The sequence below is a fragment of the Aristolochia californica genome, unplaced genomic scaffold, assembly GCF_029961685.1.
Source record: "Aristolochia californica isolate CCGP_79_NKW_82.1479 unplaced genomic scaffold, dmAriCali1.0.hap1 SCAF_5, whole genome shotgun sequence".
Lineage (NCBI taxonomy): Eukaryota > Viridiplantae > Streptophyta > Magnoliopsida > Piperales > Aristolochiaceae > Aristolochia > Aristolochia californica.
Genome location: NW_027182214.1, coordinates 44,108,564 through 44,131,805, shown reverse-complemented (window position 1 = coordinate 44,131,805; position 23,242 = coordinate 44,108,564). Strand labels below are relative to the sequence as shown.

At 40.2% G+C, this 23,242-nt stretch overlaps 3 protein-coding genes and 1 pseudogene across 3 annotated transcripts; all 4 read right to left on the bottom strand.

The window, feature by feature from the left end:
- Positions 1-480: 480 nt before the first annotated feature.
- LOC137965420 (cysteine-rich receptor-like protein kinase 10) lies at positions 481-7,766 on the bottom strand (annotated as a pseudogene).
- Positions 7,767-8,660: 894 nt separating this feature from the next.
- On the bottom strand, positions 8,661-12,477 carry LOC137966341 (uncharacterized). Its single transcript, XM_068812924.1, has 4 exons — positions 11,986-12,477; positions 10,904-11,723; positions 9,571-10,107; positions 8,661-9,011 (listed from the first exon to the last, which is right to left on the bottom strand). The coding sequence occupies exons 2-4, from the start codon at positions 11,651-11,653 to the stop codon at positions 8,904-8,906; spliced, it is 1,395 nt and encodes a 464-aa protein (XP_068669025.1). The 5' UTR covers positions 11,654-11,723; positions 11,986-12,477; the 3' UTR covers positions 8,661-8,903.
- A 1,800-nt stretch (positions 12,478-14,277) lies between these two features.
- Positions 14,278-16,720, bottom strand: LOC137965419 (putative zinc finger protein CONSTANS-LIKE 11). The gene is made up of 4 exons (XM_068811706.1): positions 16,139-16,720; positions 15,390-15,614; positions 14,827-15,281; positions 14,278-14,497 (listed from the first exon to the last, which is right to left on the bottom strand). The coding sequence occupies exons 1-4, from the start codon at positions 16,718-16,720 to the stop codon at positions 14,371-14,373; spliced, it is 1,389 nt and encodes a 462-aa protein (XP_068667807.1). The 3' UTR covers positions 14,278-14,370.
- Positions 16,721-18,756: 2,036 nt separating this feature from the next.
- Positions 18,757-21,340, bottom strand: LOC137966101 (probable galacturonosyltransferase 12). Its single transcript, XM_068812587.1, has 6 exons — positions 21,026-21,340; positions 20,838-20,896; positions 20,587-20,742; positions 19,926-20,516; positions 19,534-19,836; positions 18,757-19,435 (listed from the first exon to the last, which is right to left on the bottom strand). Exons 1-6 carry the CDS (start codon positions 21,234-21,236, stop codon positions 19,151-19,153), a joined length of 1,605 nt encoding a protein of 534 aa, XP_068668688.1. The 5' UTR covers positions 21,237-21,340; the 3' UTR covers positions 18,757-19,150.
- Positions 21,341-23,242: the final 1,902 nt, after the last annotated feature.

The window sequence follows — 23,242 nt, the reverse complement described above, 5'->3', positions numbered from 1 at the left end:
ACGGGAGTGAAGAACGTCTGTCTTCGTGTAGAGGACGCGAACGAATATTTAAGGCAGTTGACGCCTTAGTCTTCGTTTTCTTAGTCCATCTCTTGACGTATTCTGCACAACTGTATGAGTGGCAGTTATTAGAACCATTGCTCTAAACGATCCACCTGTAGAAAAGGCGCAGACAGTCAAATGGCCAATTCAGGACTGGTTTTTCCGGTCATCCTAAAGACTTCCGTGGTTCCATGAACATCTGACGGGGAAGGGAGTGAAGAATCTTGGCCGCCTTCAAAATTCGATGGTCTATTTTGACTGAATTAATTGAAATGGGCTTAGCCCAAACATTAATCTAGTAATTAATATATCTTAACTGTCCATGGTCTATTCCTAATTTTCCATGGTAAATCCCAAAGATAGACTTCTTGAAGCAAACGAAAAAAAAAAAAAAAAACTATTTTAATCTCATTTTCGTCAGAGCTTTACAAAAGTCTTTCAACAACTCCAGCATATATTGCTTTCCTCTCCATGACAAGACCTAGTCTCTGAGTTTGGTGACTGGTTCTTCATTTGCAGAGATGAGATTGACTGAGTTGTTTGCGAATCCTGGCGACTCGAAGACTCTTCGGGCTCTGATCTACTAACAGCGAAGAATGGAGGTGAAGAAGGCAAAGAGAGACTCATAGACTCGCTGTTAAGCATGACAACAACGGATGACATGGTAGGTCTCTCTTCTGGATCTTCTTGAACGCATAATAACCCAATGTGGATGCACCTCAGCGCTTGGCCTGTCGGACTACATTCCGCCAGGGTTGAGTCCATCAGCTCCAGAGCCTTTCCTTCCTTCCAGAGTCTCCATGTCTGCAAATATCCATCCGTTTCCTTCGTAAATTTTGATTAAAATGCCCATTTTGAGCATGAAATCTGAGAGGGATCGAAAAACTCACGTAGCTTAGCAGGTCTACAACCCGTTCCGACTGATAGAAATTGTTATTCTTCCTACCAGTAACGATCTCCAGAAGAACGACACCATAACTGAAGACGTCTGATTTAACAGAGAACGCCCCGTGCATGGCATACTCAGGAGACATGTATCCGCTGCGTAGAACACAAATTCTTTCAGTGTCCCTTTCTGGGTACGTGAAACAGAGCAAGAAACAAACACGTATATTACAGAGCATACAATGTTCCAGCGATTCTGTTGGTATTTCCTAAAGTTTGATCCCCTCCGAAAATCCTTGCCATGCCGAAATCAGAGATCTTGGGTTTCATCTCTCCATCCAACAAAACGTTGCTGGTTTTGAGATCTCGATGGATAATCCTAAGCCGTGAATCTTCGTGAAGGTAGAGAAGACCTCCAGCGATCCCTTCGATGATTTTGTAACGCTTCTCCCAATCCAAGCACGCTCGCCTCACTGGGTCTGCACAGATGATGCATTGGTTGAAGTAATGCTGCTTGTTAAGGGGATTCAAGAGAAACCAAAGCTTCAATGGAACCTACCAAAGAGAAAGTAGTCGAGGCTTTTGTTAGGTATGTTGAATTAATTTCAAAACCACAACCACAGACCTACTAATTTATTCAGTCAACGTACTGAATACAAATCATAATGTTTGACACATACACATTCTCATAACAGAATACACATCCACAAAACATAAATACACAAATAGGGTCCACAGATATTGTATTAAACATAAATCAAACTTGAGAGAAAAAAAAACCTCCTTTCTGCGCACAGTGACACTATTCAGCAGCAGCGTCGCTTCTCACGCTCTCTGTCCAACAATGACAGCATTGGCTTCCCACCCTGACCTCTTCCGACAACAATCCCGAGTCCCGAGCTCCGGCTCCGGCAACAACAACAAGAGCCTCCCGGACTCCTCTTCCGTCAACGGCGAGAGTTTCTCCAACTCTCCCTCTTCCAGCTACAACGAGAACCACCCCAGCTCTCTCTTTTCTGGCTACAACGAGAACCTCCCCAACACTCTCTCTTCCGTCAACAGAAGCCTCCTAAGCTCACTCTCCTTTCTCCCCGATTTCCCCTTTTCTGTTTCTTCTCTCGCACACCGCCGCTGTTACCCCTTTCTATTCTCCGTTCCTTCTATTTCTTTTTTTTCTATCCCGAGATTTTGTTTTCACCTTTTTCTACCCATCTCACCCGATGCACTATGCGTCTTTAACTTAAAACAGAAGGTGGGCCCACACGGGTTGGGCCCACTGGTGTTGATTTTCAACACTCCCCCTCAACACCAGTTGTCACTAGTTGGACTGTGTCGAGCTGATAGCGAAACATTTTGAACTTGCCTGTACTCAAACTCTTTGTGAACAAATCCGCAACTTGATCATCCGTCTTAATCGGTCTCATCTCAATTTCTTCTTGCAGAACCTTTTCTCTGATAAAATGATAGTGCACTTCAATATGTTTAGTTCTAGCATGAAAGACCGGATTCTCCGCCAAACGAATTGCTGACTGATTGTCACAATACAACGGAACTGCATACTCTACTGGTTGATGTAGATTAGTCATCAATTGTATCAACCATGTACTCTCTTGAGCTGCCAGTGCTGCTGCTCGATACTCAGCTTCAGTGGTTGACAATGATACCGTTGGCTGTCTCTTACTACACCAAGAAATTGTTCCAGAGCCAAGCTTAAACACATACCCAGTTGTGGACCTCCTGATGTCATGATCTCCTGCATAATCAGCATCACAGTAGCCAACTAACTTGCAGTCTTCACCTTTCTTGTACACAAGACCCATAGTCAATTGTACTTTTCACATATCTCAGAATTCTACGAACTGCTTCTAAATGAGGCTTCTTTGGATCTTGCATGTACCGACTCATCACGCCAACTGCATAAGATATGTCAGGTCGAGTCAAAGTAAGTAGATCAGACTACCTACCAATCGTCGATACATTGTCGCATCTTCCAAATTTTTTCCTTCATGTGCACACATTTTGGCATTTGGCTCCATCGGCGTAGACGTCAACTTGCATTCAAGCATTCCAAACTTCTTCAACAAATCTTTGGCATATTTCTGTTGACAGAGAAATATTCCTTCTTGTGTGCGATCAACCTCTAGACCAAGAAAGTGCTTGAGTTGGCCAAGTTCTTTCATCTGGAAACGAACTGATAGATTATTCTTCGTCTGAAGAAGTTCTGCCTCATTATCACCAGTTAAGATCAAATCATCCACATAAACTAACACAATAGCTAGTTTTCCTTCATTGGCTTTGACAAACAGACTGGAGTCTGCAGGTGTTACAAAATAACCACTTCGCGTTAAAAATTCAGTAATCTTACCATACCACGCCCTGGGTGCTTGTTTCAATTCGTAGAGTGCTTTCCGCAACTTGCAAACATGTTTAGGATGTTCTTGGCTCTGAAAACCCATAGGTTGAATCATGTAGATCTCCAGATCCAACTCTCCATGAAGAAAAACATTCTTCACATCCATCTGCCACAAGTTCCAGTCTTTGTTGGCTGCCAGTGCAAGTAGGACTCGTACGGTTGTAAGTTTTGCCACTGGACTAAATGTTTCATCATAGTCTAGTCCGTATTGTTGAGAGAAACCACGAGCTACCAATCGTGCCTTGTAACTCTCAATTGACCCATTTGAACGACGCTTGATCTTGTAAACCCACTTGCACGATATGGGCTTCACATTGGTTGGCTTTGGCACTAGATCCCAAGTCTGATTTTGCTCAAGTGCATCAATCTCTTCTTTCATAGTTGTCCTCCACTCAGAGCTCAGCGATGCTTCTTCAAAGGTCTCAGGTTCTATCAAACTTTCTTCTTTAGCGACGGCTGCATTGACGTATTTGGGATTTGACCTTCGTGTTCTTGTTGACCTTCAGAGTTGAAATTGTGGGATTGATTCTTCCATTTCACTGGGCTCACCTTCTACATGTGGTTGTTGATACACGCCAGTTTGCCAAGGACTCTGAGTCACTCCTTGCTCAATATCATCATCATTTTGATCTCCTGATTCACCTGAACTTGATGGGAGTTGAGCAGTATGCTCCCCCATCTTTTGTTGTAGCTCGTCTCCAAATTCTCTTGAATCTGACAAAACTTCTTTCTCTGATGACCACCACGAAGATGCTTCATCGAATACCACATCTCGTGAAGTGTAACATTTTCTACTTATTGGGTCACAACACCTCCACCCTTTTCTCTGGCTGTCATACCCCACAAAGATACATCTAATAGCTTTCTTGTCAAATTTGCTCCATAGATGATCAGAAACAAATACATAACATACACAGTCAAACACTCGAAAGTAACTAATTGTAGGCTTCATGTTCCATAGTTTTTCATAGGGTGTAACAAATCCTAACCTTGGTTGAGAAATTTTGTTGATCACAAAGGCTGCAGTCCTCATTGCTTCCGCCCAAAACCTTCCAGGTACATTTTTCCCATGTAACATGCTCCGACACACCTCTGCAAGATGACGGTTCTTTCTCTCTGCTACACCATTCTGTTGTAGCGTGTTAGCACACGTGTACTGATGACGTATGTGACATTCCCTTAAATATTGGGAGAAATTGCTTGAGCTGTATTCGCCCCCATTGTTTGTGTGCAAGCACCGGATCTTCTTTCCTACTTCTCCTTTCGCTGACTCTCTGAACTCTTTAAACTTTAAGAATGTGTCAGATTTTTCTTTCATGAAGAAGACCCACATGTACCTTGAGAAGTCATCATAAATGTCACCATGTACCGCATACCACTAATTGATGGTTGCTTAACCGACCCAAATACATCAGAGTGGACTAACTCTAGCGGTTCATTTGCTTTAAACTTTGACTCCTCGTACGGTAATCGATGTGCTTTACCATATTGGCATCCGGCACAGACCGTGTCTGTTTGAACATTTACTTGAGGAAGCCCCTTAAGCATCAACTTTTTCACCATCACATTGAGCTTGGAGTAGCTGACATGACCTAACCGCATGTGCCATAGATCTCCTGTCTTATTTTTTTTTGTCTTATCTACATATGCAGACTCTGCTAACATTACGTAGATTGACTCCAACCGTCGCCCCTCCATTGTCGGTGTTTCTGAAATTTTGAGATTACAATACACCTTCACATTTCGGGGACCAAACAGAGCATAATTGTCTGATGATGTCAACTGAGCCACAGATAGCAAGTTTTTCTTCATTCCTGGGACATGATAAACATCTTGAAGTGACATCTGATTGGGATTATACCGTGGTTTAAATATAGTCTTACCGATGTGAGCTCTCGGTAACCTTGAGTCATTGGCTGTCACCACCACACGGTTTCCCTTGTACTCATACATGTTTTGCAACTTCTGTTTATCACCCGTCATATGATTTGAGCATCCCGAATCTACGATCTAATCATTCTTATAGTCAATCCGTTCAGCCTTACCCTTCAGCAAGACTTCTCCCATTTGTTTAGCTAAAACTTACTACTAACAACTCAAGATAACTTCACCAAAACAAACAGCGGTCCCTGACCGTCCCGCTCTGATACCAATTGTTGAATTAATTTCACAACCACAACCACAGACCTACTAATTTATTCAGTCCACGTACTGAATACAAATCATAATGTTTGACACATACACATTCTCATAGCAGAATACACATCCACAAAACATAAATACACAAATAGGGTCCACAGATATTGTATTAAACAGAAATCAAATTTGAGAGAAAAAGAAACATCCTTTCTGTGCACAGTGATACTATTCAGCAGCAGCGTCGCTTCTCACGCTCTCTGTCCAACAATGACAGCGTTGGCTTCCCACCCTGACCTCTTCCGACAACAATCCCGAGTCCCGAGCTCCGGCTCCGACAACAACAACAAGAGCCTCCCGGACTCCTCTTCTGTCAACGGCGAGAGTTTCTCCAACTCTCCCTCTTCCGGCTACAACGAGAACCACCCCAGCTCTCTCTTTTCCGGCTACAACGAGAACCTCCCCAACACTCTCTCTTCCGTCAACAGAAGCCTCCCGAGCTCACTCTCCTTTCTCCCCAATTTCCCCTTTTCTGTTTCTTCTCTCGCACACTGCCCCTTTGTGTTTCTCCCTTCCTTCTATTTCTGTATTTTTTCTATCCCGAGATTTTGTTTTCACCTTTTTCTACCCATCTCACCCGACGCACGGTGCGTCTTTAACTTAAAACAGAAGGTGGGCCCACAGGGGTTGGGCCCACACAGGTAGCTTTTCTTTCCCCGCCAAGCAGCAACCCAAGAGCCTTACGAGATTCCTGTGCTGAAGCTTCGCTATAAGCACCACCTCATTTTTTAACTCCACTCCCTGCACAGAATTCTTAGACAGCCTCTTAACAGCTATTTCTTCTTCATCCCCTAGCTTCCCCTGTAAATATAAGAAAGATCAGAAGTCAATTTTGAATAAATTAGAACCAGACATTACAATTGAATGGTAGAATCTTTGAATCTCTCTATAATTTCATGGAAGAGAGGAGGAGTCTCCGTACCTTGTAAACGACACCAAATCCACCTTGGCCGCGTTTATTGGCATCCGAGAAGTTGTCGGTGGCCGTTCACATTGTATCAAAAGCAAATTGCTTAAAACCCATACTCTCGGGCAGAGAATGTGAACTGCTCTCCGGCCTATCTATAAAGATCAAAGAAATAATATCAGTCAGGATCCCTTTAACTGCAAAAAGTGATCCTTCCATCTGTACCAATTGAATATAAGAACCATTAAGCTCTGTTTTAGTCAATTCTAATGAGAAACAGCTATCCATCCATACCGAGTGGTTTCTCAGTGATTTTTCTCCTCTTCTTTCTCCACATAAAACAGAAAACGACCGTGGCGACTACCGCTAATGCAATTGCAGTTGCGATGATAAATTCAACTACGCGAGAAGTCATTCGCCCTTTCTCTGCGGAAGCTAGAAGCAGCAAACCAACCGGCAAATTGTTATGGGTCCTCAGGCAGATTAAGCTCATGGAGCTCAATATCAAGAATGAACGATAGCTGAATCACCACCTACCTCTGACATATTTGGAAGTTGAAGGAGAACTCGCAGAGGATGAAGATTGATGAAAGAAAGGGTACAGTTCATATCTCAAATTACAACTAGCCCCAAGGATTCTTCCCCCTTGCTTCCCCTCACAACATTTCCAAATATCAGCAACAGCACTTTGCAGGCACCGCTTGCAGTCGTCTGTAAACAAATCTCGGGTGCACTGAACCAGCCCATAAGGTTTCTGGGTTCCGTTAAGGTCAGCTACTCCGGTAGCAAACATGCGGCTAGAAGCATTATAAGCGGCCACGGAAGAAAGATTGTTCATCATCTCCCTTAAGACTTTATTGAATTCCTCAGGATTCGAGACTTCATGTTCGTTCCAGATGTAATCTTTGAAAGAGTCATCGACGACAGAGAAAAAGTTGTCATTCGAGTAGCGTAAGCGACAATTTTCATACCAGATAATAGCAGCTTTTCTTTCCGGGCAGAGCCTTTTGATGGATTTAATGGCAGTGTCGGTACACTCTTGACACTCACTTGTTGCGACATCTCCTTTACAGAGGACAAGGCCGTAGAGCCGATCCAGCCCTGCTCCTGCTGTTGCATTAAAAAAGCCGGTTCTATTGCAGTTAGCGGAAAAGAAGAAAGAAGCAGGTTGAGATTGGCATGGAAGGCGCTATCGCTATGGGGTTTGCCAGTATCTTCACACTGGTGATACAGAGAAAAGCCAAAGCTAGATCTACATAACATGATCAGAGAGGAGATCAAGACGAGAGACTGCATTAATTTTGTGGGGAGATCATACTCCATCGCTCTTAACTAATCCTTCTGCGTACTGAATCAGATTGAAGAAGCTTATAAATTACATTTGTTGATTTCATGAAGAATCAGATTCCCAGATAATTGACATAAAAGCAGACCACTAACTACAACCGAGAAAATCTCAAGAACCCAAATCTGCATCATGTTAGGACTAACAGAGAAACAATTTCCAGCTTCGTTTACACGTTTACCTTGAAAACACCATGGAGCCCCGTCGGTTCTCACTGTGCTTCTTCTTTTCTCGTACATTATTAAATGAAAAAAAATGATAGAAGACACAAAAGTTTGATGAGTAAAAGCTTCGGCGCACTCAACAGTCGACACCTTTAGAGGGTGGAAAGAACAAGAAGGATAGACAGACACCGACCACCTCTAATCACACTCTTTCTGAGAAGGACATGGTAGGTTCACTTTCAATGGCGAATTCAAGTTTGCTTTCTCTGTAGTATTCACAGCTCTTCCGTTCAGATAAAAGCCAGTTGCAGACGGCACAGAGGCCCTAATAAAAAGCTGCTTTGGAGTTTTTTATTTCTTCCTTTGGTATTGCTGTTTCAAAACTGGTAATGTCTGAACCTAGCCTGTATGGCTCAATTGTCTAATCCATTTCACCCTTAAACAATCCATTTAAATGAAAAAAGTGCAACTCATGGAGAACTTGTTGGAACCAAAAGTGGTCAAGCAACTCAAAGAAAGAGAATAGAAGAAAAAGACAAAAGATAAAAGTAATTCTTGAATTGGTGGATCCACGACTGGCACACTTGTGCCACATTGGTGCTATGATACTACTATGAACAACTAATGAGATAATTTATTCTCTTGCATACTGCAACTTAATACTTTCCACTTCACAACTGATATGATTGAATAATACATCTGAAGGTATAAGAAGGACGAACACTACTTGATATATTCTTTTTGAGAAAGGGTGCATTTGGTATATAATATCGGTTGATACATAATACCCAATATCTTCTGCTCCACAATGCAGAAGAGGAAAAAGATACAGTTACAAGAAAATACCATGAGGCAGCAACTAAGCATGTGCTCCCCCGAATTGGTTCTTTGTCCCTTCTCCAGAAAACAGAAAAGGATCCTCCAGAAAATGGCAGATATGTAGGAAACTATCTACTGATGCATAGAAATCAGTTCTTCACCCTTGCATTCTCTAATACCAACTTCCAAGAGTTTAAGAGATGAAGACTGTACAACATCACAGCAGCGGCGCCTTTGGGCCTGCAAATGAGAAAGAAAATAAACGATACACAGTTGTAAGGATCATCCAGAGCAATAAAAACAGTTGCAAACTCTCCAGTTTGAATTTTAATATACTTTTTGACTGGCAGCTTGGCAAATATATGGGGACCAATAGCAATCAAACTTCAAGAGTTCTTAATGTATCTTTGATGGCAGACAATATGGCATTTTAGCAAACTTAAAGGAAAGAAAAATACTAGTAAACTTTGTCCAAGTCTTCTGGTACATTTGCAGCTTGCCACAAAAATACTAAGCAAATTTCCTAGCTTTTTAAAAGCCTTACTAAGCCATATTTTCAAACCAAATAAACCCAACTTTCAAGACATACCAATTGTAGGATCCGTATGCAAAGCCATGCATTTTTCAAATCCAAAATTTCCCTGGGAACTTCAAAATGAATTTAAAAATAAAATTGAAATGCAAAAGTAGGCATATAACCAAGTACCTTTTTGACATCAAATCCTATTCCACAAATTTCTGTTGAAACTTAGAACTAAAACAAAACCAGAAACACAAAAGTAGGCATGTAACCGAGTACCTTTTTTACATCAAATTCTAACTTCTGTGATGACACTTCTACATATTCAAGTTTGGTTCTTGAGATGTTGCTTTGCAGGCAATTTCCTACATCGTGCCTTTTATAATTGCTGCGAGTCACAGTAGGATTAGAAAACACAGTCTCCAGGAAGAAGGTTGCAGGACGCAAACAGGGGGCAGAGGGAAAATCCCTTGAATTAAACATATATTGACTTGAAGAAATATCTCGACTCCTCTTCCAAGGAGTAAAGGTCTTCTGCAGTGGGAGAAGATCAGGAAGAAGTATATTTCCTTCAAAGACTTGAACAGAATATCCCCATGAAATTGAAATTGTCAGTGAATGTAAATGGTCATAGCAAACTGCTTGCTGCAAAATCTGACCAGGATCTACTTCTATTGCTTTGAATAGATGTTGCAAAGCCTGTGTGTGGTTCATATTAGGGAAGACAGGCTCCACATAGTCCAAATGATGGAGAGATACCAATGGGGCCAAAGGGTGGGATGACAGCATTCCAAATATATCTCCACGAATATCCACCTGGTAAAAAGACAAGAGAATTGAGCAATATAACCAGCAGCTGAATTGCAGCTAAAGTAAAGAAAAAAATAAAATAGTAACAAAACCTACTGGAGTAAATCCATGAACTGTAAAAACCAACACACACGGCTCATATGATTCAAAAAATAGAAACTCCGAGTGCAGCAAACAAAGAGAAATAAATCCAGGAACAATAAAAACCAAAATATGCAGCTCACGTGACTCAAAAAATAGTAACTTCACTTGCACCAAATAGGTAAACGTGAAAGATTTGAAGTATATGAAGAAGATGCAATATGGAATCGATTGAAAAAAACAGATACAGTAATCCAAAATTAACATTATAAAATTAGTATACGATGGAAATGAACATTCAGTTTATTGCCTCCAACTTTCTACCAGTAAGAAGCAAGGGTATTGAGCGTAATGCAAAACAATAAGTTGATCAATGGAAGGGTATCGCCAGGAAAGGGCACCAAAAAAGTCATGGCAGTGACTACTCCTCCAGTGTGAGCCCATAAAAATTCTACGGAGACCTGAATGGATAATGAAAAGGAACCATAATAATCGCACATCAAATGGAAACGAAGAGAAAAGACTAATATTTCAGTAAGAAGAATCAAGAATATCATGCTTTCTCAGTTATCTATACAATTTCTAAACTAGAAGTTGTTATGGTTTCTTCGAGAGACAACATGAATCATCTAGGAGCTTCAATTTCCAAAATTTTCATTTCAAACAACCTAAAATATCAAATCGTTCAAAATTTATTAAAATAATAAAGGCAATCAATCACCTGATGGAACCCCAATTCTCTAGTCAGCCCCACTCCAAGCTCCGCCAAGCACGAATAAACCCTAGCGTCGCTCCCATACAAATGGGCGTACCGCATCAAACAGGAATCCAAAACAATGGCCAAGGCCCTGGCTAAGGGATAACTAACTGCAAACCCCCCTCCACCAAATGCCATATCGAACGAATACTTCAGATTCTGCTCAACGCTCTCCGAATTAGCCCCAATGTAGAACCAACCATTATGATCATACTTGGACAGCACTTTCGCCAAATTGTACGGCACAAAAACCGTATCATCATCACCAAGGACAACCCACCGGACGTCCGGAAGGTCGAGGCGGACGATCTCCTCAACGATCCGGGCGATGCGGATAGCAGAGCGCAAGCCGTGCGGAAAGGTGTAGGGGAAACGGGAGGTATCGTCGGAGATACGAATAGAAGGGAGGTTTTCTTCCGGGTAGGAATCGGGCATCCGGTCAAGGAACACAAATCCGCGGGTAAGACCGGGCGTCCACCACAGGCGGACGTACTCGCTGCGATGGAGCCAGGACCGAGCGGAGGCGGCGACGCCGAAGACGATGTGGCGGAGGGAGGTCGGGGCTTCAGCATGCGTGCGGCTTCGATAGAGTGCAGAGAAACGGCTGCATGGGTTGGATACGAAGAGGAAGTAGAAGAAGAACAGAGAAGAGAGGATAAGAAGAGGTTTCAGTACAGATGAAGTTGCAGTCTTGCAAGGGAAGATAACTGCCATTTTGGGGAGAAAACCAAGGGGTAAAATGGGAATAAGAGATACAGGCGACAGGGATCATCTCTCTCTCTCCCTGCGTCGAAGGTAAGTTTTGAAGTTTAACAACAAACCAGTAAGTCATCAGTCGGCTGAGAAATTAATTACATGTTTATATTTATATTTATCTTGATCAAAATATAATTAAATTTAAATTTAAATAATTTTTATATAAAAAATTTCAAATAAATAACCTCAAATCTCCCATGAGGGCATGATTAAAAATAATAAAATAAATATATTTTTAAATAAAAATAAGAGAGCTGATCCGTAATTTGACTAAAGAAAGGGAAGGCTACCAGTGTTCGCCACTGCAACGGGCGCAGATGACTTCTTCTTCTGCTACGAGCTCTGCTCTTTTTTTGCAAATCGATTCTTCAGAATTCTCAGAATTCCTCGATCGTAAGGGACGATAGGCCTTCAAAGGGAGACGAATTCAGGCCTCTCTTTCTTCTTGAAGGTAACATCTGAAAACCAAATGCTTCCGCGTTTTAATTTATCAATCTTTAGACAAGAAAAAAAAAAACCGGAAACTTCCGTTGTATTGTAGAGAGTTCGAAGACCGGGCAATCTGCAGTTCCTCTTCTTTGCATATCCTTTGCTATTTCTTGAAATTAATCAGTTTGTAGTTGTTGCCTGTAAATAAGTCCTATCTCCCAAAAGTCCCCGAAGGTTATTGCTGCATCCCAAGCTTGAATCTAAGATCGATAACTTAGATTAAACTTGCAGACCCTAACAACGATATTTTCTATTTGACAGATTCATGCCTCTTTGTCTGTTAACCCTGTAGAACAGCCAGATAGCAACACATGATGTTACAACCTAAACAAATACCTGATCCTTATTATCAAACAGAGTTTATCAGCAAACCAATTTCATTTTTTTGAACTAATAGGCAGAGTCTGGTCTAATAATAGGGAAAGTGGTTTAAGAAAGAGATTGACTACAAACAAAACAACAAATATGATGTTTGGAATGGAGAAGAGAAAGGATATCATCCAGACTGAAGAATGGAATGGAGAGAATTGAAGCTCAGGAGTTACTGTATGAATTGCTGGACAGGAATCCTTACAGAGTATAGCTACTCAGGGATAGGATGTCTATTTGGAAAAATCTTCACAAATAGGAAAAATCTAATATCAACTTCAATTTTCATTCAAATGTTCTGCTGACAGCTTACTGACAATCAATAGGGACCATGCAATTCAAAATGCAAAAATAGAAGAGAAACTAACAGAACAGAAAGATTCTAGTGAAATAGCCTTGATCTGAATGTGTACATCCTCGTAGGGTTAACCCCATTTGAAAATTTAAGCATTTTGTATTAATTCAAGGATATATAATAGAGGCTAACGAACACTTATGAGAGGCTGTTTTCTATATGATGACTGTTTTCCTACCGAAAGCGCCATAAATATTGTTATATGTCCCCAAAACGTAGGCAAAATGATTTTAAACAGCACATTCTGAGAGAAGAAATATGATATCAATTGTCTGATGAGGGCATGCTAATAATATAAATTTACAGAACTCATTGAAATGCATAAGAAAAAAATGCAGACCAAAAGACTTGTTCACTCCTCAACCAACTTCTATGGAAGGATCTTATCGTGTCTAGCAAATGAAGATGCTTTTTGTTCACATGTGAGAGGTCTTCTTGACTACCCACATGTAAAGTATTTATCCATGAATTTTGCATTCCCTTCCTGCCTTGTTGAAGGAATTCAGCCTAAAAGTTTCTATTGAACTCTTTCTTACTTCAAGGTAAGTGGCAACTTAGAAATATCAACAATTATAAAAAGATGAATAGTATACAGCTGTTAGAAACTTTATATATTAATAGAATTTCCACTAAAGCAATTCCACGAAAAAGCCTATGATATTCTTCTGAGAAATAAAAGAATGACTCGTCTTCAAGTTTATGATTTATAACATGCTTACAACATGACTTTTGATTCTTCCGATATAGGTATCTTTCTCTAGAAAAATCGGATTGAGAAAAAGTTTATTGGGTTAAAAAATAGACTTGCATATCTTTCTTTTGATATATAATTATAAAGTTTTTTTCTCGATGACACAAATCATCCCACTATTCAAAGCTTTATGTTGTCGTTCGAAACCTTCCTGTTGCTTGACTTTTGTTGCTTTAGATGTCGACTTCTCTTTACCAAAAATTTTGTAGTGTTAGAAACTAGGAACTAAAGGGATACAACTTTTCTTTCTTCTTCTTGAGTTTTGCAGGAGAAAAAAAGTGAGAGATTAAGGTTTTTTACATATCCTTCTCCCCTATTTATGACTTAAAAAATATAAAAAATTATATGCATATCTCTGCAACCTATAAATTCTAGGAATTCAGTTTCTAAGTAGAAACACTTTTCTGGACAATGAGAAAAACTTAATTATACCTTCAAACAATATTCTCTTGAGAAATAAAAGAATGTTGGACTCATCTTCAAGTTTATGTTTTATAACATTATAACTATTCTCTCTTTTCTTTTCCTTGTTACTATATCCTATCTAATGCATTGAGAAGGATTATTCCGACAAGATCAATCTCCTTTTGATATTTACACAGCAGTTTAAACCTCAGATCTTTGAACATTAGAGACATAAATTTGTGTAGCTATGAACAGTCCCAGACTCTTGGCAGGTTCGATAGTTTGATACCTTCTCGTGTGGTAGGCTCAACAATCTCTTGATACAAAAGGATCGTAGTCATAAGCCTCACTGACCTTAACAAACCTACCTTTCACTCTCTTTCTGTTATCTGCTCTGACTTTGCGAGAAGCATATCGTATTTGCTTCCCAAACCTGTAATCATAGATAAAGCCATTGTGAGGAGTCTAACATAGAAAATTATCTAATGCATTATTTTTCAGATGTAACCAACGAAATTATAAGGTTTCCCTAAGATTGGAATTGATTAAAAAATAAATACAGTGCCAATTCTGAAAGCTAAATCAAGTGAAAAATACCACCCTTAAACTAGACATGAATGCTAGAAATAGCTAAATACATGAGTCCACATCTCTGAATTGCTTCTCCATGAATACAATTATTTGTTCAAAATTATGTCACAGAAGTTGTGTAGATCAACTTATTCAGAAGACAAGACAAAAGTAAAGTTCAAAGTTATTTACATTCTCGTTTTCTTTTTCTCTTTATATCTCATCTTCGCTCTGTCCCTCGCCTGTGCACAAGAATTTTCCAAGTTTGGGTCCCATGAAAATTTATCACTGATAAAAATTCGTGATACTCCACAATCTTGAGAGTCTGCAGCACTACTCTCACCGGTGAGATTGGAAAGTGAAAGGGACATACTAGAATGGACTTGACCTGTAGGATAACGTATGTTCAAGGTTCCATTGCCGTTGGAATTCATTACAGTTCTATCTGAACCAGTGGTGCCCACAGCTGGAGAAGATTGAAGAGAAAAGCAATCATGTTGGCTGGAAGAGGATGCCTGAGGGAAAACAGCAGTAACATGAGAAGTTCTTTCAGTAAATTTTGGAACATAAAACAGAGGAAAGTATGCTACTTCATTTTCTGCACAGGTGAATCTTTCAATACACTCATTCAAAGATCTGAAGCACCCCTCATAAAGAAAAAGAAGTCTCTCAATTATCACTAAAGGAAGATTTGGAGCAAATATCAACAGAAAAGGCTGAGAAATCGATGAATAAAATCATGATTTGGAGGAAACCTCTATCGGAGGGTCATTTGGGCCATTCGAATCTGAAAAGTTCTTCTCCATAAATAAATCGTCCATTCTTGCATCCTCAAATAAGCAGCTTGATTGAGTTGGTGAGCAGCCAAACATTTGGTCTGTGTTTTCAAAATCCAAGGTAACATCATCCATATTGAAGCCACCACAGATACTATCCTCATCAAGTACTCCAACTTCTTTGAAAGATAACATTATCCGTATCTGCTGCAAGTACCAACTAATGAATCCTTTTTATGCCACAAACAACATAAAAACAACTGACAAGAGAAGTAGGACCAAATTATAGATTAAGTTTTGTCAGATGCAACTTTTAGGAAATTTATGAAAAATTTTATGAATATTTGTATCCAAAAGAACAGAGCATCTGAAAACATTACATTTTCGAACTCAAATGAGTGCTTAAAAGAGGTGGAAAAACAACAACCACGATCTAAAGTTGATCAGAATCTACCACACAAATCGTGCATCAAACATTTCAACAATTTCAAAGATTCCTTACAAGTTCTTCCACAAGGGGTAAATAAAAATCACTTTCCCATGGACAAACAATAACGTGCACGAAGTGAACTAATAGATAAGTTCATTAACAGCATCTCCCCTTGATAGATGAAAGTCTGAATCATCAAATTGTGCAGCGTCAAGCCACAAAATGGAGTTAAATTCAACTCCTGGAAACATTGGACATTAAATTCATTTTCTATAATAGATCAGGAAAAGCAAATCACCTTTGATTCGTGGAGATCCTTCTGACAATTTATCTGTTGATTCCCATCACAAGATACTGCATTAGAGTTCGGCGTCACAGAAGTATCCTTCAAAGATTCCAACCCTGCACCATCTCCCAACTCGCAAAACCTTCCATCAGTAGTCAACCAGACTGTACTCCCATTGCCCCCTTCCAGGTAAATGCTACTAACACAGTCATTCATATTCATCCTACAGGGATCTCTTCCGGAATCTGTCTCACCAAAAGATGAAATATCGCGGAGGCAATTCCCGATCTGAGAGAGCTTATCAAAAGAAGGACAGCCGGAGTAAGAGTTCACCTGTTCCCTCCGGTGCCCAAAGGCCCCGCATCGATTACCATTCAAATCGCAGCTTTGACATAGAGAGAGCTTTTCATCTACACACCGCATAATTGCCGGGTGATACCCACAACGATCACATATAAGCGCTCTCGTATGGCGCCGCGAGATGGCATTAGCAGAGTGGATATAGCTGTCGCACGAGACACAGAGGCGCGCCCTATCTGCTGGACAGCACACTACTGCACGGCGAACTCCACAAAAATCACATAAAGCATCCATTTTCAATTCAAGTCGTAGTTCTCTTCGACTTCCAAAAATTCACAGCCGATGACCGAGAATTCCTTCTAGAACAATTTTTCGTTTCATCTGTTCAAAGTTCGAAAACATCAAAAAAAAAAAAAAAACCAAGAAAAGCAATAGAAAAAAAAACAGTCAACTAAGTAATTCGAATCGACAAAAGAAATTAAAACACAAACATAACCAAAATAACTTTAATCTTCTTTGATTGCTTCAGAGATTCGAATCTGAAAGTGTAGTGAAAAAAAAATAAAAAATAAAAAAGCTTTATTTTAACTCCTAAACATTTAGCTGTCAAAAAACGAGCACACAAACAATATCACGATGCAAGAAGCGAAGAGAAGACGGAGAATAGAAGCCGAACAAATCATATTCATGAAATAGCAGATAAAAATTAAAGAGAGAGAGAAAGCGTCAGGATTTGATACAAATCACAATCTCTCTGTCATTCCGTTCGCCTCTACAAAACTAATAGCAATCATTAGACATAAAAAACAATTATCTGAACTTTTCGTTCTGTTCTTTCTGGCTTCTGCAAACGGGGAATTCCATTGCTCTTCCCAGAGATCGGCGAGACAGTGACGTGGCTTACCTCGGACTCTCTCAGTGGCGCGCGCTGTCAAAAGAGAAGGTTACTTTTTCGCCGAATTAAACTTAAGAACGAATGCGATGGCGTAGCAGTTTTCCTCTTCCCGCCAATTAGCGTGCTTAATGCCACGTGTCTGGCATGAGCAAGGAAGGCGAGATGTCAGAACGAATACTGGCCAGAAGAATTTGAGTGACGTGGGATACATGACACGTGTTGCATTGGGCGGAGCTCTTACCGTTCTGCCAACTGTCATTCCGAAAAATCTTGAGCGCTGGAGGGTGACACGGCATCATTCTTTCTAAGTAAATAAGGGATATTTTAAAAATACTAAAATAAAAAAAATATTTAAAAAATACTCAAAATTGAAAATTAATTGCCAGAATACCGGAGCTCTTGTGGACCTGTTTTGTTTAATCAATGCCACGTAAATAAGTTTTTTGGTATTTTTGTAAATATCCTTAAACATAATTAACTTGACTTAAATCCCATCCAAGCCAATTAATAGTGCCACGATCAATCTTAGCTGTTGAAATACGTGGGCCCTGAGTGGCAAAGATTGAACCCATTCAATAGCTTGAACCAAAGCTCAACTATTAAATTTGACCCAAACTTGACCCGAACCAAGAAAACGAGCAGCTCCAGACGAGAAAGGAAAAGCCGTTTGAATTTGAACAGACGGAAATAACCCATTTTCCGGAATCATTCGCCATAACGAAAAAGTGGTTACGATTCGTCAAGAGTTTATGATAATTGGTTTTCGAAACCATGCTGAGAGCATGCGCATTAGCTTGGACGAGAAGAGTTTCCATTACGAGGGAGTTTCAGAGTTTCAGTTCCCTCCACGGCAAGCAAGGATTTCCGTGGCGTCGCCGGTGATGAGTCGGTGTCACGGCCTAAAAGTCGGGGAAAAGTTTTTTTCCGGCGGAGAAAGTAACTGTGATCTTACCATGAAAGTGGAATTAGTTTACGAACAGGGTCTGGTAAGTTAGGATTTAGTACCAAATCAATCTAAAGTCGTCCAAAAAGAGTTATTCATCAATTCTTACTAAAATTCCAGCGTCGTCCCCCGAAGGGTAGAGATTCAGGGACAGTTCTTATTTTTACTGGATTAGACCTAAAAGAGGCTGGACTTTGTCTAAGCTCTTTGCCCCGCTTGCGTTCCCGAGGTCGTTCCTGCCATCCATATTACAAAATTCGCGATTAAGTTATTTAGTTCTTTTTATGATTGAAGAAACTTGTGAAGAAATGTTGCATTTGGTTCTAACTCAAAAAAATTTTAGATAATATCTCAAAAAATCCAGATCTCATATGGGAAAATGAAAAAACAGGTTAGAATTCAGAAAGTAGGATGTTGAGGGTTAAGAGGTGCTAGTCCGTGTATTATAATTGGGGCTTGTCGCTTCAGACAACACTAAGAAAACAAATGGAATTATTCATCCTCTCCTTTGTAAATGGAAACAGATCCATTGACAATCCTCCCTTATTTACTAACAGATCAGATGTTGAAGCTAACTAGTTTGAACATATTTGCATTGTTCCTTTACAAAATGGAAGAAGAGGAGGAAGATGATCACATCAGGTTCATCGTGGGGAAACAGTGATTTCCTCTATTTCGCTGTCTAACAAAAAAAAAAAAAAAGTAATTTGTCGAATCCATAGAAATCTCTATTCGTCCTCTCTCGTTCTCTCTTTCTCCTGTAAAATCCATAAAAACGACTGCTACAGCTGACATGGGTTGCAGTTAACTATACATATCCGGTTCCGATAAACGAAGCCCTTTTGCAGGGATTGTATCCTTCAACCTCAGCTTTCTCTAGCTCACCTTAAGAAGCGTTTATATGGCAAGCCTTGATGAATTTATCCGAGAAATCGACATACTTAGACCACAGAGATCGGAGAGGGGGAAATGCAATCTCCAACCATGGTTTAGCTCGACCATTGAAATGTATAACTGCGGCCTTTTCAGCTTCAGCCACTGTCGTGTTCTCCTGGTAAACGAGGCCCAACATGTGCCAGAATGGATCGATGATATGAACATGGCCATGGAAAGCGATCAGACCTGGAGGCAGGGTCCCCAGCTGCCACAGGCTCAAATCTGATTTCAAGTTCTGCAACAAAAGTAGTGGGAGATCGGTTATGAATAAATAAAAAGCTTTGGACCCATATAATTTTGACTTGCAGAGAAGATGGATGAACTAATGCTCACCATCTGAAGCCAGTGATAGTAGGTGAGACTGATGTTCGTCCTCCTCCACGCATCCAGATCGAAAATATTCATTCCATAAGCCCATGCACACTGTTCCGGCTCGAAACTCTTCGCTATCAGTGGATGAGAGAAGTTCAAGTAGCTCTTGAATCGCTTAGACATGACGAACTTGTCTTGGCCTCTGCATGCCTCCACGGCGCCATTAGCTTTCCCTTTGAGATCTATTTCCCACAGAGGCGAAAGATCGCTTTGGACGACGATGTCGTCGTCCAGAAATACAACCTTCTGTAGACTTGGGAACAGCTGCAGCATTTTAAATGGTTTCAATTGTTCAGATTCAAAATGGTCTCTTTAGAAGAATATGATGAGCAATTTTGAATCAGGATCCTCACCTCTGGTAAGTGGATACGAATATGATTCATGACAGAATTATACTTGGCACTCAGAGCTTGCAGCCTCGAGGCGACAATGTAAGGCATCTCGCTCGTGTTGGAGATGATGGCGGAAGACCCGCCACGGAACTGTGACCGGAGTCTCTGGTCCTTCTCCATGGCTTCGAGGACAGGAACCTTCCCTTTTGTGAACCAATCGAAATGGTGCAACGCCTTTACTTCCAGAACCGCCGGAGATAACGAGTGCAAAGAGAACCAGGCCTGCATGGCCGCGTAAGCTTTCCGATCCGTGATAACGTGCAGCACCACCTTCTCGGGCTGTAATGAGTTCTGGACAAGGGACGCGGCGACCACGGAGGCGGCTAGAATGTTGTCGGATGCTAGAACGAAATGGTGATAAGAGTTGTCGACGAGCGCCGGCACCAATTCGGACGAGGGGAGCTGCAGCCGGGCATCGGCGTTGGTAGAGTGCTCGTCGGCGAGTCTCAAGGCAAGGCAGTGGAGCTGCTTCGGAATGCTGCTCGACGCCACATGCCTGTAGAGGTACGCTTGAATCTTGGCCGTTCTCCTCTTCTTCTCCAAGAGGGAGACCTGAACGACAAAATTCTGAACTTCCGATAACGAAAAATACAGAAATTAAACCGAAGAAACTGTGAAGTACCATCTCTTTAAGCCTCATAGCAAAGGTTCTAGCATCAGATCTGTTGCTCCTCATTTCTGCCACAAATTCTTGTAACGATTGCGGAACCTGGGCGCCACCTTCAACTTCTCCGCTTTCACCTTCTTCTAGAATCCTATATATCTCCTCCGGAACCTTCTGAGAATCACAAAAACCTTCTTTATCAGAAAACAGCACAGAACAGTAAAGCTAACTAATCAAATTCAACTGTGAAATCTAGATTACAAACTTACAGTGGATTCAAGTACTGTTCTTCCCCAGATTCTGGGTCTTAATCTTTTTCCAACACAACCTAACTCAAACCATTGCATTGGTGAATATACTTTGAGAAACCGTGAAAACCATTAATAAACAGTATCTACCTCTACTGATTGATGTACTTTGGACATCACAAAAGTGATTCTGAATACATTAAATGTACCTATTGAAGAACAACTGTTCTCTCTGTCGATTGTATCCATGGCCGTCAGCACGAAGACGAACCTGAGCAGAAACGTCAAGAAGAGCAGCGAATAGAACACCGTCCGATACGACACCCTGCGAGATCCAACCTTCACCTTAATAAAGTCCCTGACTCCCTTCCCAGGAAAGACCGTGACGTGCCTCAAGCTCGGCGATAGAAGGAGCTGCATTCTCACTCGGACGAATCCAAATCCGGAAAAACCAGAATCCAATCTTAGATGGTATCCCCTGATTGTCTTATTCGATTCCGGGATCCATAGAAAAAGAAGCAAAATGCGCGGGATTGCTGTAACAGGAATGGAGCTTCAATGAGGTGTATTTTGTTATCTTCACCTACCTTCGCTTGATGCTTAGGCTAATGTTCGGGTGTCCGCAGAGGAAGGTTGTTGTGAGAGGGACATGGAACTGAGAGAAAGAGACGATTTGGTGGGGAGGGGTTTTTGTTTTTCTTGCAAATGAAGGAATACCGAGGCTGGTCCTTTGTTTCGGATCGACGAAATAGCGGATCTGGATCCGAAAATTACTTGCCCGGTTACTGAAATATAAATAAATATAAAGGATCTAAGTTCGTTTTATGAAGAAACATTCCGGGATGTGCGAAAAGACGAGGGTTTGTCTGTTTCCGACCCGCTCGATGAAGAGTGTGAAACCTAACCGGGATGTACTCCGACGTCCGAATATCTTACACTAGGGGTGGGTCCGAGAATCCGGATCCCGCTTTACCGGTCAAGAGACCCGAAATTATTACCTTACTTTAATTAAATGTATAAAGAAATATAGAGATACTATAATTAAAAAATAAGACAAATATCTTAGCTTATACACTAAAAGTATGGTTATGTAAAAGAGTAAACCCTAAATTTTAGAAACGGTTTCTTTTTTATGAGATTTAAGACATTCAGTGTAGTTTATAATATTCTATTTAACTAGCAATGACCAAAATCAAATTCCACCAATTTAAAAATAAGAAATTTTATAAATCATTGATTAAATAATGCAAAAATTATGTTTTTTCAATGAAAGATGGTAAAATGGTGATGTAATTTTTACTTTGGGAAAAAATACTCTTAATTTCGGTTTGAGATTATTATTGTATTTTTGTTAAGTTGTGGAGCCTAATCAACGCCTAAGCTGAGTCGGTACGTAGATTGACCTTTGCAGTTTGACATTTCTATGGTGTGAGAGCGGAGTCCTCGCCCGATCCACGATATATTAAATGTTGTTTCATTAAGGGCAGTTTGGGAATTTTACTCTTGTATTGTGGTTGCCCTAGTTTCTTCTTTATATTTGGGGCACCGCGATTAGGGTTTTATCATCCGAGGAGCATCATTAGTTGCAGTTGAGAGAGGTTATAGAAAAACACCTATAAGTGTGTGCGATTTCTCTTCTAAACTATTCATCTTTATAGTGGATTACTGTAGCTACGAAAGATAAGATATAGTCTCACCTTGAGGCGAACCTACAAAAATCTTGTTGTTTTGTTCTTGTGCTTGTTTTTTTCTTTCTTCTGTAATTATTATTATTGTTTTCGTTAATTTGGAATTAGGGCATCTAATTTCTAACAATTTTGACTCTTCTTTCTACAACCCAACTATTTGATAACATAATATTTTGGTAGTGCATAACATAGTACTCCACTACAGAGTAACATAATTATTCTTTATTGTTTCACATAGTAGTATATTTATACATGGTGTACATCATTGTCAAAGAATAAAATTTATTTTTCTTGAATCCATAGTGAGCATAGTATAGCTCAGTATGAATACTTTTCTATTTGGTTAGGTGGCCTACAATTTCATGGCCAATGACATACTATCCGACTAGAATGTGAGAAATAAATGTCACTCTGTTTATTTCTATGTTATTATAGTTCCACTTTATGCATTAGTTTATGTTACTGATATGTTTTAAGACAGTGTCAAACTAGAATCAATTGCACTCTTGTCAACGTAATATTTGATTCAATTGCACTCTTGTCAACGTAATATTTGATAGTGTATAAAATAGTATATCACTATTGAGTAAGATAGTTATTGTTTACTACTTAATATAATAATATTGTATATATGTACATGGTGTCATTATTGAAGAATAAAATTTAATCTTCTGATTCCAACAAATGCATCCTTGAATTTTTCTCAATAGATAGAATGTATTTTTTTTCTCTTTTTTT

What these genes read in the sequence shown, in the direction of transcription:
- LOC137965419 (XM_068811706.1), bottom strand. Translation starts at nt 16,720, where the DNA reads ATGGATGCTTTATGTGATTTTTGTGGAGTTCGCCGTGCAGTAGTGTGC. An exon ending in CAAATGACCCTCCGATAGAG is followed by an intron (nt 15,282 to 15,389) that starts GTTTCCTCCAAA and finishes TTTCTTTATGAG; the next exon opens with GGGTGCTTCAGATCTTTGAA. An exon ending in GAGAAAAAGAAAACGAGAAT is followed by an intron (nt 14,498 to 14,826) that starts GTAAATAACTTT and finishes CTATGATTACAG; the next exon opens with GTTTGGGAAGCAAATACGAT.
- LOC137966341 (XM_068812924.1), bottom strand. Translation starts at nt 11,653, where the DNA reads ATGGCAGTTATCTTCCCTTGCAAGACTGCAACTTCATCTGTACTGAAA. An exon ending in GAGAATTGGGGTTCCATCAG is followed by an intron (nt 10,108 to 10,903) that starts GTGATTGATTGC and finishes TCTTTTTACCAG; the next exon opens with GTGGATATTCGTGGAGATAT. An exon ending in TAGAATTTGATGTAAAAAAG is followed by an intron (nt 9,012 to 9,570) that starts GTACTCGGTTAC and finishes TCTCATTTGCAG; the next exon opens with GCCCAAAGGCGCCGCTGCTG.
- LOC137966101 (XM_068812587.1), bottom strand. Translation starts at nt 21,236, where the DNA reads ATGCAGCTCCTTCTATCGCCGAGCTTGAGGCACGTCACGGTCTTTCCT. An exon ending in GAACAGTACTTGAATCCACT is followed by an intron (nt 20,743 to 20,837) that starts GTAAGTTTGTAA and finishes TGTGATTCTCAG; the next exon opens with AAGGTTCCGGAGGAGATATA. An exon ending in TTCGTATCCACTTACCAGAG is followed by an intron (nt 19,837 to 19,925) that starts GTGAGGATCCTG and finishes AAAATGCTGCAG; the next exon opens with CTGTTCCCAAGTCTACAGAA.